The following is a 15,878-nucleotide window of genomic DNA, read 5'->3' as shown; positions in this document are numbered from 1 at the left end:
AAAAAGAATAAATGTGAAAGAACCACACTACCTATTTAAAGACTTATTGTAAATCTACAGTAACCAAAATAGTACAGTATTGGTAAAGGGACAAAAATAAAGATCAATAAAACAAGCCAGAAATAGATCCACAGAAACATGGCCAATTGTTTTTAAACAATTTTATTGAGCTATAAATGGCATATTTTACAATTCACCCATTAAGAATGTGTACTTCAGTGGTGTTCAGTACAGTCAAGAAATATGTACAACCATCACCAGTCAATTTTAGAACATTTTCATCACCACAGACAGAAAAGCCCATCCCCTTGAGCCACCACCCCATAACCCTCCTCCTCTGCCTGCCCTAAGTCACTGATATACTGTCTGTCTCTCTAGATTTGCCTGTTCTGGATGCTTCATGTAAATGGAATCACATATTACATGGCATTTTGCAACTGGCTCCTTTCACTTAATATTTCCAAGATTCATCCATGTGTCAGTACTTCTGTGTTCCTTTTTACAGTCATATATCGCTTATCTATTCACGCATCCATCTATTTTGGGTTGTTTCCACCACAGCCAACTAATTTTTGACAATTCAACAAAAAAAAGGAAATCTCATCAACAAATGGTCTGGAGCAACTGGAAACTCATAGGCAAAAACCAAACCTCAACCTCACCTCCCACCTTAACAGATTACCTCTGCTTACATCCTAGATCTAAGAATTAAAAAACCATAAAGCAGGGGCTTCCCTGGTGGCTCAGTGGTAAAGATGCTGCCTCCCGATGGAGGAGACAGGGACTGATCCCTGACCTGGAAAGATCCCACACGCTAAGCCTGGACCACGACCACTGAGCCTGTGCTCGAGAGCTTGTGCCCCACAGAAGTCCGGGCACTGCAACTGGAGAGCAGCCCCTACCTGCTGCAACTAGAGGAAAAGCCCATGCAGCAATGAAGACCGAGCACAGCCAAAAAGAAAGAAATAGAATTATGTAATAAATAAACTGCACTTCATCAAAAGAAAAACTTCTGTTCTACAAAAGATCCTGTTAAGAGAGTGAAAAACAGAAACTCCAGATTTGGGGAAAATATTTTTAAATCACATATTCAACAAAAGACTTGTATCTATTAATAGAATATATAACAAACTCTCCTTATTATATACAAGATTATGAAAACAACTCGATTTAAAACTAGGCAAAAGATTTAAATAGGTATTTAGCAAAATGCTGCATCTATCACTCACAGATAAATTTTTAAAAAGATTACACACCGCATTAAAAATCACAGTATTAATTTTAAACATTCATGTTACCTATTATAAAGACAGCCCTATTATGGCCTCTGAAGTGTCTCATGGATGAGTCACTTGCCAGTTTAAGCAGCCACCAGCAAACAGTCCGGAATTAACGTTTTTTATGAACCCAGAAAATGACCGATGAATATAGTAAGAACAGAAAACTCCTCTCCTCTATAATCTCTGCCTTTTATTTCTCAACTCATATCTCAAACTTATAGCATAAAAAAACATCTACTTTTCACAGATTCATTCAAACCCATTAGACTGAAAGAAAGTTAATTTGAGATTACAAGGGAAGGTTTAGGGCTTGAAAAAGAGAGAACAAAGTGACATGAAGAAGTTGGTGCTATTCATGTTTCCAGTGTTCGCATTGCTGTTACCATCGTGTTTCCTGTCAGTTACCACAGGACTCAAGAACCTCTCACTTAGACCCCCAGTCACTGCCACATCCTCAAATTTAACACTGCATCACAATATACAAACTGTGCAGAGGTTCAGAATGATGTTTAGGGTTTTGTTTCCTGTAACTGACAGTCACAACCTGAATGCCAAAAGCAGTACCTAAATTGATCAAAAAGCTAGCTCAGTCAAAATCATGATACTTCATACTCATGAGGACAGCCACTATCAAAAATAAGAAAAATAAAAGATAACAAGTGTTATCAAGGATGTGGAGGAATTAGAGCCTTGTGCACCACCAACTGGAATTCTAAATGGTACAGCCACTATGAAACACATGTGGTTCCTCAAAAACTTAAACACAAAGGGAATTCCTTGGCTGTCCAGTGGTTAGGACTTGGCGCTTTCACTGCTGGGGCCCAGGTTCAATCCCTGGCCGGGGACTAAGATCCCACAGGCCTCACACCACAGTCAAAAAAAAAAATTAAACACAGAATTACCATGATTGTAGAGGAACTGAAGAGCCCCTTGTTGAAAGTGAAGAGTTAAGAGTGAAAAAGCTGGTTTAAAACTCAACATTCAAAAAACTAAGATCATGGCATCCGGTCCCATCACTTCACGGCAAATAGGTGGGAAACAACGGAAACAGTGAGACTTTATTTTCTCAGGCTCCAAAGTCACTACAGATGGTAACTGCAGCCATGAAATTAAAAGACGCTTGCTCCCTGGAAGAAAAGCTATGACAAACCTAGACAGCATATTAAAAAGCAGAGGCATTACTTTGCCAACAAAGGTCCGTCTAGTCAAAGCTATGGTTTTTCCAGTAGATTTGTATGGATGTGAGTGTTCTACCATAAAGAAAGCTGAGTGCCAAAGAACTGTTGCTTTTGAACTGTGGTGTTGAAGAAGACTCTTGAGAGTCCCTTGTATTGCAAGGAGATCAAACTAGTCAATGCTAAAGGAAATCAGTCCTGGGTGTTCACTGGAAGGACTGAAGCTGAAGCTGAAGTTCCAATACTTTGGTCACCTGATGCGAAGAACTGACTCACTGGAAAAGACCCTGATGCTGGGAAAGACTGAAGGCAGGAGAACAGGACAATAGAGGATGAGATGGTTGGACGGCATCACCGACTTGATGGACATGAGTTTGGGCAAGTTCCAAGAGTTGGTGATGGACAGGGAAGCCTGGAGTGCTGCAATCCATGGGGTCGCAAAGAGTCAGACACAACTGAGAATTACCCTATGACCCAGCAATTCCACTTCTGGGTATGTACCCCAAAGAACTGAAAGCAAGGACTTGAACAGACACTTGTACATTAATGTTCAAGCAGCATTATTTGAATAGTCAAAAAATGGAAACAATCTAAACGTCCACCAACAGATGAATGGATAAACAAAGCATGGCACACACACACAACAGAGTACTATTCATCCTTAAAAACGAATGACATTCTGAATCAGGCTACACCATGGATGAACCTTTTGAACATACTAATGTTAAGTGAAATGAGCCTGACATAAAAGGATAAGTGTTGTATGATTCCACTTAGAACAGTCAAATTCCCAGAGACAGAAATTCCTGGTGTTGCCAGGGGCTGGGAAGGGAAGATTGGGATGGGGAGTAATTATCTAGCAGGTACAGAGATTTGGCTGGGAAGATGAAAAAGTCCTGGAGGTGTGCTCTGGTGATAGTTGCACAACACTGCACATACACTTAAAAAGGTTTAAAGTGTACCTTTTGTTACATATATTTTACCACAATTTAAAAACTAATTAAAACCTAATTTAGGAAGAAAAGTTCAAAGAGACACAAAAGATCAAAGCCTGAAAACAAAAGCAACTCAGGAAAAAAGTAACACTCAGCAAAGAGGATCATATCCACTATTGCGACAAATTCAGCCTGTAGTTAGGACAGAAGTGTGCTGAGGTCAGTTACTTGGCCCTGAAAGTAAAAGTGGAGAGTGAAAAAGTTGGCTTAAAGCTCAACATTCAGAAAACAAAGATCATGGCATCCGGTCCCATCACTTCATGGGAAATAGATGGGGAAACAGTGGAAACAGTGTCAGACTTTATTTTTTTGGGCTCCAAAATCACTGCAGATGGTGACTGCAGCCATGAAATTAAAAGACGCTTACTCCTTGGAAGCAAAGTTATGACCAACCTAGATAGCATATTCAAAAGCAGAGACATTACTTTGCCAACAAAGGTCCGTCTAGTCAAGGCTATGGTTTTTCCTGTGGTCATGTATGGATGTTGAGAGTTGGACTTCGAAGAAGGCTGAGTGCCGAAGAATTGATGCTTTTGAACTGTGGTGTTGGAGAAGACTCTTGAGAGTCCCTTGGACTGCAAGGAGATCCAACCAGTCCATTCTGAAGGAGATCAGCCCTAGGATTTCTTTGGAGGGAATGATGCTGAAGCTGAAACTCCAGTACTTTGGCCACCTGATGCGAAGAGTTGACTCATTGGAAAAGATTCTGATGCTGGGAGGGATTGGGGCAGGAGGAGAAGGGGACGACAGAGGATGAGATGGCTGGATGGCATCACTGACTCGATGGACATGAGTCTGAGTCAACTCCGGGAGTTGGTGATGGACAGGGAGGCCTAGAGTGCTGCGATTCATGGGGTCGCAAAGAGTCAGACACGACTGAGCAACTGAACTGAATCCAATGTAACAAGGGGAGAGTTACAATCTGACTAATAGTATGTTTCCTCAAATATAAAAATAAACATTGTACAGTTACTGTGAATAAAAAAAAAGTAATCATCAGAACATCATTTATTTAGAGCTTTAAGCTGACAGACAGCAGAGACCATTTCACCAAGGTTATTAATTAGGTTTTAGTTTATTTTGAACATTTTAAGACATCTTTTGGGGGAGTTTTAAGTAAAATGGGTTTTCCCACATAAGCCGCTATGGCTCGTAAGTAGGTGAAAATGTGTCTGCATTTCCCAGGAGTGTGTTTTAACGTTACACATTTCACAGCAGATCCAGGCTTAGCCAAGGTCTGCTGCAGAATGTGCTGAAGCATGGGAAATTCAAGTTTTGCTTTTTGGAACTTTCTAGAATTTTTTGCCCTGAATATTTTCAGTCTATAGTTGGTTTAACCCATAAATATGGAGGGCTGACTTCACCTCGTTATTTCTGACTTCACCATTATGTGTTCATTTATCCTAGGACTTGCAGTTAGTTGCTAGATTATTTGCTAGATCTATTTTAATTAAATAGGTCTAAATGAGCAGATGTAGGATATTACACATAGGACAGATAAATAAGGTCCTACTGTATAGCACAAAGAACTACATTCAGTGAAAGTGAAGTTGCTCAGTCGTGTCTGACTCTGCAATCCCTTGGACTGTAGCCCACCAGGCTCCTCCGTCCATGGGATTCCCCAGGCAAGAATACTGGCCTGGGTAGCCATTTCCTTCCCCAGGGGATCTTCATGACCCAGGGACTGAACCCGGGTCTCCCGCATTGTAGGCAGACGCTTTACCGTCTGAGCCACCACCATAATGAAAAAGAGTATTTTAAAAAAGCAAGTGTGTATGTGTGTGTGTGTGTGTGTATAAACTGACTTTGCTGTACAGTAGAAATGAATACACATTGTGAATCAACTAGACTTCAATTACAAATAAAGTTAACTAAACTAACATGTTTTGCCAGTTATCTGGAAGTCAACTACTACCAAAACTAAATGTGGATTTCCTTGGCTCTTACTCACAGTATAATAAAAGAGATGCACGAGGAACGATGGGAACTTATATTCTGCAAGGGAGAACACAAAATATGTACACAACTACTCGGAAAAACAATTTTGTACTATCTTAAAAGCTGAATACACACATACCCTAAGAACCACTCATTTTGGTCCTGGGGGTACATACACTAGAGAGACACACACAAGCTGTAAGAGACATGTAGACAAGTGTTCAAATCAGTATTGTACACAAAAGCAGTAAACTAAATGCAATCCAGCGTCCAGCAATAAGAGAACACTTAACTGTGGTGTCATCACACAGCAGAAGGTAACACCACTGGGAAAATGAGGAAGTATTTATATGAAAGGACATGGATTAATCTTAGAAGAGCACTAAGTGGAAAAAGTTACAGAAGACTTCTTACAGTAGAGTACCATTTCTATAAGGCTTAAAAGCAAGAAAATGAGATAATATACTGTGAGAAAACTGATTTATGTGGTAAAATCACTTTTTAAGTATATGGAAGTGACACAGATAAAAACCAAAACGAGGAGGGAAAAGGCAGAGACTGAGAAGTTATGGGCAAATTCGTTCTCAGCAACAGATGCAATGGTGGTGCATTCACAGATATATAATTATTTTGCATCATAATTTATATACAACTATCTCATATTCTTGCGTGTATCAAATATCCCAATAATTTTCCAAAAGGCACCCGTGACCCAGTCTTGCGCTTGAGGGTACTGAGTCAAGTGCTTTCAACAGTCGAGATGTGTCAAACGAACACAAGTTTATGCCCTTAAAGGAGTAAGATCTTATAAAAAGTTACTGCTATGTGCACAGCATTTGGCTCTGCTATCATTATCACAAGTATCAGAACTCAGACAGTAGCTTTTATAATATTTCACAAGTCTATATGAAAATCTAACCTTTCAATATTATCCTCCAGTTTAACCTGATACCAAAGCTTCTCTAGAGTATTCTTTCCCAAATGGAAAATTTCTAAAATTCCAAATGAAATTGATCAGAAATATTGGGAACCAAGGCTTACCCACTGATAATTCTAATATCTAATGTCCATGGGTTTTGAAATACTGTTTTACATAAATCTTAGTTTAAGGAAGGAAGGAAGTGCTCAGTGCTTCCATCTACCAACAATGTACTTCCTGGATGAAGTATTTTCTACACAGAGGTGCTTAAGGACACATGTGTGCCTGCGTGCTGAGTCGCTCAGTCGTCTCTGACTCTCTGCGACCCCACGGGCTGTAGCCCTCCACGCTCCTCTGTGCACAAGTAATTATAAAATTATTGCTATTCTCACGCTTTAGTTTATTTTCTGTAACCTGTTACACAGTGTCAATAAGAAACAGATCTAGGCTTAGAACATATATGAAATAGTGATCATTTTCAATAGTCTAGAAATCAATAAGAACCTATAGAAACAAACAAACAAAACAAGTAAAAGCAAATGAAATCATATTCCATCAATATGGAATCAACAGTGCACAATGAATGCAAATGCTAACATGTCAGCTCCGGACGGGCAGTCTGCTCCTTCGATGCTGCCTGCCCAGCACCACGCAGCAAATATTTGCTGAATGTATGAGGCTAAAGAAAAAGGTCAGGTATTTCTTCTCATTCTGAGTACCAACGATATACCCTGAGTACCAATGATATACGTGGCAAAACACCAACAGAAGCTATTGATCCTCACCATCTTGGGTACCGGAACCTTTCAACAAGCAAGTGTGCAGTAACTTCAACAGCAACTGCAGGCATCGGTCAGTTTTCAGCAAGGGCATGTAGGCATTTGTACCAAACTTCACAAGGGCATCCAGGAGAGGATCTAAGAATATCCTTAATACATTCTGTGTCCTCCGCTTTTCACTAGACATTAAAAGACATGCCCAAATCAAGCATTTCAAAAGCATGAAGAAACTGTCTTCCACCTACAGTTTTGGTTAGCTAAAGATTCCACTGGACGGAATTACTCTTAAGGACGACCTGTTAGGACGGGGCTTTCCACTCATGCTTTCCCAGTGAGTGCAGCAATTCACGGGAGAAGAAAGCACAAGAACAATACATGTCCTTGGTTTTGGGCAGAAGTATGAACAAAATCCTAGATCCAACTTATCAGCAAATTAAAATGCTGAGACCTCGCTTCCATATTTCAGAAAAAAACAAAACAAATATATACTAGTCAAGGAAATGAGACGTGTTAACAAAAAAATATAAAAAACTAAAGATTTGTGAAAATCTGTTATAACCAACTTTAGTACTGAAACTCAGTCTAGAAAAGAGATATATAGTATATGCAAAGAGACTACCTAAGGAAGCTGCTTTTTGCAATAATTATAATCTGGTGACAATCTGCTCATATTTCTCAAAATATAAATGGGACTGTTATCATTATTACTTTATTTTTTTTAATTTACGTATTTTATAAAGGGGTAAAATCCAGTAACTGTCTTTACTTAATCTTACGCTAGGACCTTACAACCCATCCTTCTAATATTCTTATACAGAACCAGTGATTTGTGCATACACAGTTGTGTTTTTCACTTCTCAAGTTCAAAACTCTGGCATTATTCATTTATTGTTAATTTTAAACATTTCTTTAAGTATGATGCCATATTCTAATTTCCTCCTTTAATAAGCTGTGATCAATTCCATACCAATCACTGAAAAGTCTGAATATGGACTATAAACAGGATTAGCCTTTTTTTAAAAAAAAAAAACACCTTTTTTTTTAAGTTTAGAAACACTTACCTATATTGACTCTTCATTCTTTCTACATCTATGGCCAGCAACACCATCAGAGCAACAAGCTTAGCTTCAAACCAATCAGGCATACAGCTGTTTTCTCCTCCTTAAATAACAATAATTAAGGTTGGCAAAGCATTAACAAAATCCTTCAAGGATGATGTTTCAAAATAAAACAGTTAAATGAATATGTTTTATCAGTATTACATGAGAGAAATACAGCTGAGAAGAAATATAGTAGAACACCCCACAGCATGGTTCATTTTTATACACTTAAATGTGAACACAAAGACATCTCTGCATGCCGAGTGCATGCCATGCACTGGCCTCAGACCCAATGGCTCCTATACTCGTGGAATTCACACTGCAGAAGAGAAGAGCATTCATCAAAGAACATACAGACAAATGTAGAATGACAGTAGCAGTAAGTGTTCTAAATCGTGCAACTAGAGAGTAAGACAGTCACCCTGAAGCAAGGACAACTGGGCTGGGTACAAAAGCTAGGAAAGAATGAGGTAGGGGAAGGGAGACACGACCCTTCTGGGCAGAAGGAAGAGCATGTCCAGGCTCTGAAGCAGCAGAGAGCATGCCATATTCCAGGTAAAGGACTGGGGTATAAAGTGGGAGGGAGCACCAAGGATGACCTTACAGGAACAGGCAGGAGAGACCAGGGACTTTATAGGCTTGTAAGGGGTTTCTGTCTTCACCCCAAAAGCAAAAGGAAGCCACTAGAGGTCTAAGTGAATGGATACAAAGACAGGGAGGAGACTTCTGTAAGATCAAAGTTTCTATATTAAACAGATTTTTCTAGGTATAATGTGGAAAAGAGATTGTAGAGGAAGCTAGATGCAAGGTAACCGGTTAAGAGGCAATTCTGGCATCTCGGATGAGAGGTGAGAGTTCCCTAAAATGGAACTGGAAAGGGGATGGGGTGGATACAGATACAAAGGCTTTGACATCTCAGACTCCTGTCTGAACCTCAGGTGCACTGCTTGTTAGCTATGGGAGCCTGGGACCGCCGACTGTCCTCTCAGAAAGCTTAGGTCATCGTCTACAAAATTAAACTACATAAACCTGTGACTTTTCTTGGGTTTATTTTAAAAATTAAGTAATATATGCAAAGTTTCTAGAACAACTTTTGGAAGAACGTGGTTAAATGATAAAAATCAGTATTTTCCTATTCCTGAAAGCCAGGTAAAGTAAAGTAAAACATAGCTAGAGCTCCTTTTCATTCTATCATAAGATGATACTCTTTGCCTCAACTTCCAAGAAAGATTTAGTTAATCTAGTTTTCCAGACCAGAGGTTCAAATACTTAAAACATATTTTCAAATATTCTAATATATATTGGGAGTAATTTATTTTGATACAAATGTGTTAGACTAGTACAGAAGATAATACTAAAAACACACTTGCATGGAGGATAACTTAGTTTAAAAACATAACAAAAGAATAAACTTTATTGTATATTATTCTTTAAAATGTTATAAATACCATTTAGTGGCCAAAGCCTTAGACTGTGTGGATCACAATAAACTGTGGAAAATTCTTCAAGAGATGGGCATACCACACCACCTGACCTGCCTCTTGAGAAACCTGTATGCAGGTCAGGAAGCAACAGTTAGAACTGGGCATGGAACAACCGACTGCTTCCAAATAGGAAAAGGAGTACGTCAAGGCTGTATATTGTCACCCTAATTATTTTTTTAACTTATATGCAGAGTACATCATGAGAAATGCTGGGCTGGAAGAAGCACAAGCTGGAATCAAGATTGCCAGGAGAAATATCAATAACCTCAGATATGCAGATGAAACCACTCTTATGGCAGAAAGTGAAGAGGAACTAAAGAGCCTCTTGATGAAAGTGAAAGATGAGAGTGAAAAAGTTGGCTTAAAGTTCAACATTCAGAAAACGAAGATCATGGCATCTGGTCCCATCACTTCATGGCAAATAGATGGGGAAACAACGAAAACAGTGAGAGACTTTATTTTTCTGGGCTCCAAAATCACTGCAGATGGCGATTGCAGCCATGAAATTAAAAGATGCTTACTTCTTGGAAAGAGAGTTATGACCAACCCAGACAGCATATTAAAAAGCAGAGACATTACTTTGCCAACAAAGGTCCATCTAGTCAAGGCTATGGTTTTTCCAGTGGTCACGTATAGATGTGAGAGTTGGACTATAAAGAAAGCTGAGCACCTAAGAATTGATGCTTTTGAACTGTGGTGTTGGAGAAGACTCTTGAGAGTCCCTTGGACTGCGAGGAGATCCAACCAGTCCATCCTAAAGGAGATCAGTCCTGGGTGTTTATGGGAAGGACTGATGTTGAGGCTGAAACTCCAATACTTTGGCCACCTGATGCGAAGAGCTGACTCATTTGTAAAGACCCTGATGCTGTGAAAGACTGAGGGCAGGAGAAGGGGACGACAGAGGATGAGATGGTTGGATGGCATCACTGACTTGATGGACATGGGTTTGGGTGGACTCCGGGAGTTGGCAGTAGACAGGGAGGCCTGGCGTGCTGCAGTTCATGGGGTCTCAAAGAGACGGACACGACTGAGCAACTGAACTGAACTGAACTGAAGAAATGTGTATTTTTAGATAATCTAAATGTTGGTGCTTTCCAAAATAATTTAGTACGTTAAATTTATGTGCTTTTTATAAGAGTGAATTTTTGAAACCTGCTCTCTATCATTCTATCATAAGAATGATAAACCCTTTTTACTCACGTTAAGTGCTTTATATCCCACATTTACATATAAAAACTCATCGTTAACAAAGACTAAACTGAAATACCAATACGCTATTCAGTTCCTTACATTTTCTAGCAATCATATAATGAGATACCTTTTGAGGCCCTTCTAGGAGATGGGAGTGGGGCAGGGGTGCTATTTGAGAATGTTTCCAATCACAGTGGCACTTTTTGAAGTCCTAAACAACTTTTCACTTTGGATAAGTGAAAGGGAAGGTTATAAATCAGAAGTTTAATGGATTTTTAAAGATTCCTGATTTTAAGGAGAGTCACAGGACTAGGTCAGTAACAACAGAGTGCCTGACTACTCCAGTGGAGGACACTCTAGCAGAGATTTTTGCTGTAGGGCTGCTTCCTGCGTCCTCTACTAGGCTACAGAACAATGGGTGTCAAACCTCAGCATGTGGTTTAGAATTCCCCCTGAGGGCCTCTTAAAATACAGAGGGTAAACCCCACACCCAGAGTTGTTTCAGCAGGTGTGGGATAGAGTTTGAGAATCCGCAGTTCTAAACAGTTTCCAGGTGATGTTGATATTGCTGGTCTGGAAATCATGCTCTGAGAACCACTGGCAAAGAATTCTTTACACCTTCTCCCCCTTCTCTCACTGAGGCTGGAAAAGTATAGGCAAGAATGGTTTTAAAGAAACGAAAGGTCACTGGCTATCTTTAGTCATCTTAATGCCAAGTTAACCCTGAATTATCAGTCAAATTTTGCTACTACGAATTCTAAAAACTGACTGTAATTCTAGAAAATGCAAACTAGTGTCAGAAAGCGTGTCAAGGTGGTCTGCGGATGCAGAGGAACAGGCAGGAGCAGGAGCCACAGGTGGCAAAGAGGCACGAAGACACTGGGGAGTGACTGCCAGGTTCATTATCTTGCTATGCTAATGGTTCATACGCAATACACAGAGGTCAAACCCATCACACTGTATAAAGTTTAAATATGTGCAATTTAATGTATGTCAGTTATATGTCAATAAAGCTGTTTCTAAAATTGTTGTTCAGCTGTAGTATATACTACTTCGGGATTTTTCCTCAGGTATCTTGGTTACATTTTAAGTAGGCACCCTTTCTGATGAACTGTGTAAGTATAAATTTCTTCAATATATTTCACTCTTTGGTTAATTTCAACAATTCCAAGCTCTGACCCACTGTTACTGCTGTTTGCAAACTGTCTCACTTTCTCTGATTCAGAAACTCTGCTCTGAAAGTGCTCCCACATTTTTGCTTGTTGATGATGCTGGTTTTGTGTGGTTTTGGTTGTTGCTGCATTTTTTGTACACATCATATATATGATGTGGTACATATATAGCTACCGAATATATATCCATCCTCTCTTAACCACCTCTTAACCATTCCAACCTGGGCTCCATACTACAGACAGACACTGGTGGAGGTCTATCTACTTTCAAGCTCCCTGGATGTAAGTGCATCCAAGCCTTGCAGGATACTCCTCCCTTTCCACCTTAATTTCTGTTCACCTCATCCAGCGACCTCTCCTGATCCCCCAAAGGTCTACAAGTTCTGATCAGGAGCCCCGACCCTGGGGCCCCATCCTAGTGCTTATGGCTTTCAAGGCATCGTGTTAAAATTAGCTGTTTACTTATCAATTCCCTTGTTGGCCTATGTTCTCTGAGGGTAGAGGACATATCTTTTATCTCTGTAACTCCAGTGTCTGGCACTTCGAAAACACTTGACATACAGTTGCTGAATAATCAGTGTAAAATCTGTCTGTACCAATCATATGAAACCCAAAGAAAAAACTACTTTAGGTGTAGAATTTGATTAAAAAATGTTTGAGCTGATTTTTTTTTATAAAAACAATCTGAGTGTTATATGTATTTTATGCTCAAAAATTCAAGCTAAATCATGTTTGCTTTGGAATTTATTGCCTTCTTCTGAAAACTGCCCAGTAATTGTCCATCAAACTAAAATTTTATAAAGGCACTTAGCCAAGGGCATTAAGAGTCAAACAAAATATTACACATACACACACACGTCTCCTTTGCACTTGAGATCAGTTTTTTAAAAACTTACATTAAACAGTTTAAGTCCCAGAAATGTTAAGGAAGAAACTCTAAAAATCTTATTTTATCCAATTTTGAATGACTTAATCAGACCTGATACTGTTATAGACTGAGTTTTAAGACAAGTTATATAGATATTTCAGGGAGTTTAATCTATGCTCCCTCCAATAGGGACTAAAATTTATTTACTTTTATAGGCCTAACACGGAGAAGGCAATGGCACCCCACTCCAGTACTCTTGCCTGGAAAATCCCATGGACGGAGGAGCCTGGTAGGCTGCAGTCCATGGGGTCACTAAGAGTCGGACACGACTGAGCAACTTCACTTTCACTTTTCACTTTCATGCATTGGAGAAAGAAATGGCAACCCACTCCAGTGTTCTTGCCTGGAGAATCCCAGGGACTGGGGAGCCTGGTGGGCTGCCATCTGTGGGGTCGCACAGAGTCGGACACGACTGAAGCGACTTAGCAGCAGCATAGGCCTAACAACAGAACCTTCCAAGAAACAGTAAATTTACTAGACAAGAGAGACAATAAAACACAAAAGCAAAATGTTCCAAAAAGGACAAACAGATAAACTCATGTATTTTGGAAGGATAATTATCTGATCATTTAAGACCTATTCCATAATCAGATTAGAGAAGTCAGGAGATAAAAATGACTTGGTCTGAGACAAAGCCAGCAAATTGAAGACATGTTAAATTCAAAGACACAATTTACCCAAATTATCACTAATGACTTTAATGATGAGGAAGCGTTAGAAATGTAGAAAGAATCCTAATTAATGAATCTACTCATAGTTCTTCCCTCACTCAGTGCCTTTGATGTTCTGCTAAGTATCTGGTAAAAAAAGAAACTAACAAAACCATTCTTTCAAATACAATTTTTCTCTAAAACTACTTTTCATAATCAGCTGACACTAAATGTAACGCTTAGAAAACAAACAAAAGATAAACAGATTTATCTACAAATATTTCCACTACAGAGGCTCCAAACACACATCTGCAAAATCTAGCTGACAAAGATTCAGTAACTGTAGAATAAATTAATAAATGTATTTGTGTTCAATTCCTTCTCAGACAACTTACTAGTTTCTCAAAACATTTAAGATGGTTTAAAATCTCAAGTTCTAGAACAGATAAAGTGCAAGTTAGGAAACAGTATTTTTACATAAAGTTTATTCACATTACTTGGCTGAAATACAAATTTGACATTCATAAATCAGCATATATTTGGCATATATTTTCAATTTGAAAAACCAGTAGAAAGTTCTTAGAAAATGTTTTGGTTACATCAGTCCATAAAAATGATCTCAGACTTACCTTCCCAGGCAGATGACCTAATATACTCTTGCACTAGCTTCCTGACATAAGCATTTAAAGAAGAAGTCTCGTGAAGTCCAGTGGAGCTACAACTTGAGGATTGCTTGAAATAGCTTTCGTTAATACGCAACCAATCACAAAGCTGAAAAAGAAAACAGTTATCACTTATTTTGAAAGTCTAACTGAACAAAGGGCTTCTAATTTCCCTAATTAATTTTCTTTCTTCCACAATAAACTGAATTTAGATAACTGAACACAACAAAGGAACAGAATGTTTATTGTCATGATTGAGCTTCACACACAGTTCATACAGAAAAAATGTTCGTATGTATGTATGTATGTGAGTATATTCACATACGTGTGTGACTGTTTTCTAAACTCCTCAAAGAACTTATAAACTTCATTAACAGGGAAGAATTTTTAAAGCATCTAATATAAAATGTACATTTTGATAAGGTGCTGTAAAGAACATCTCTATGAATAACAACACATTATGTAAAACAAATTACAACCTTAAAATGCACTTCGTCTTCATATACTAAAACAAGGATTTATTTTTGAGAGAATGTAGAATTTGAAATATAAGTTATAAGGAAAGCTCCTACCCTCCTTGCAAGTTTATTTTCTATCATATGTGCATTTTAAAATATAGTTGACCCATGAACAACATGGGTTTACACTGCAGGTCCACTTACACGTGGATTTTTTTCAATAGTAAATACTACGGCATTTCATGATCCATGGTTGTATGGGTCCTGACATGGAGGAATCATGGATATGGAAGGCAGTTTCTTAAAAAAACGAAACATATGCTTCTTACACAATCTAGAAACCATGTTCCTTGAAACCAACGCAAATGAGTTAAGAAGTCACGGTCACACAAAAATCGGTATGCAAATGTTTATACCAACTTTACTCATAATCGCCACGACTTTTCTCCATCCACTGCAACACACTTAGGGTTTCATGACGCGCGAGATGCAAGAAGTCAGAAGAATTACAGATCACCGAAATGTCAGGGTCGGGAACCCGAGTAGATATTTGTGTCACTGTTCTCGAGTCTAACGTCATCAGTACTCCCATCAGGACTTTCAGTACTCGTATCTGGAATCGAGATCTGCCCAGTAACACTATCTTCTCTAGAATAGCTCCATCTCTATTTCACTTTCTGTCTCCCACTTCTCCACAGGAATTCTAACAGCATTATTGGGTAGGTCCACTCAAAGCAAATTAACTTTTTTTAAAAACCTCTGTTGACAGATAACAAGAAAGGCCAGTAGTGAATTCAACCAGAAACCATTTTTCACAAAGTCTTCAAAGACCTTATCATTATTTTCAGTCTCACCTCCATCCACAGTGAAGTTCCTCGTCCTAATGACTCCTCTTGTCTCACTGACATGAGAAAAGTTGAGATGTCAGAGAGTGACACTTTCTCCTGCGGGCAGGGCAGTTTTAAAAAATTACTCATTGAAAAATGTTTAACTGAATGAACATCACTGTAAAACCAATCTAGCATATTATTTAAAGTAGAATACTATTAGTTAAATCAAGAGCTATATTTTTAAAAAGGAAATATTCAACTTTCAAAATGAAGAGTTTGATTATAAACAGCTAACCGTTATATAAAATGAAAGATTA

At 38.7% G+C, this 15,878-nt stretch overlaps 1 protein-coding gene across 14 annotated transcripts in view; it reads right to left on the bottom strand.

Annotated features, from left to right (window-relative positions):
• Positions 1-15,878, bottom strand: part of TARBP1 (tRNA guanosine 2 -O-methyltransferase TARBP1) — a 67,245-nt gene that overhangs the window by 33,941 nt on the left and 17,426 nt on the right. For 8 of the 14 annotated variants that reach the window (XR_015157167.1, XR_015157168.1, XR_015157169.1 and 5 more), the window contains 4 exons: positions 15,586-15,675; positions 14,241-14,382; positions 8,148-8,247; positions 7,093-7,265 (listed from right to left, as the gene is read on the bottom strand). Coding sequence is in view for 5 of the 14 variants with exons in the window: in XM_086382881.1 (XP_086239007.1) it covers positions 7,093-7,265; positions 8,148-8,247; positions 14,241-14,382; positions 15,586-15,675 (505 nt within the window). In the remaining 9 variants the exon portion in view is untranslated. Of the gene's footprint in view, positions 1-7,092; positions 7,266-8,147; positions 8,248-14,240; positions 14,383-15,151; positions 15,283-15,585; positions 15,676-15,878 lie in introns of those variants that run through there. The other 6 variants (XM_086382888.1, XM_086382887.1, XM_086382886.1 and 3 more) reach the window with 3 other exon arrangements.

Source organism: Bos grunniens, chromosome 28 (assembly GCF_055505025.1).
Source record: "Bos grunniens cultivar Pamir isolate PY7600 chromosome 28, Bosgru_T2T1.0, whole genome shotgun sequence".
In the NCBI taxonomy this organism is placed as follows: Eukaryota; Metazoa; Chordata; class Mammalia; order Artiodactyla; family Bovidae; genus Bos; species Bos grunniens.
The sequence above is the reverse complement of the archived record's forward strand: the minus strand, read 5'-3'. Positions and strand labels throughout refer to the sequence as shown.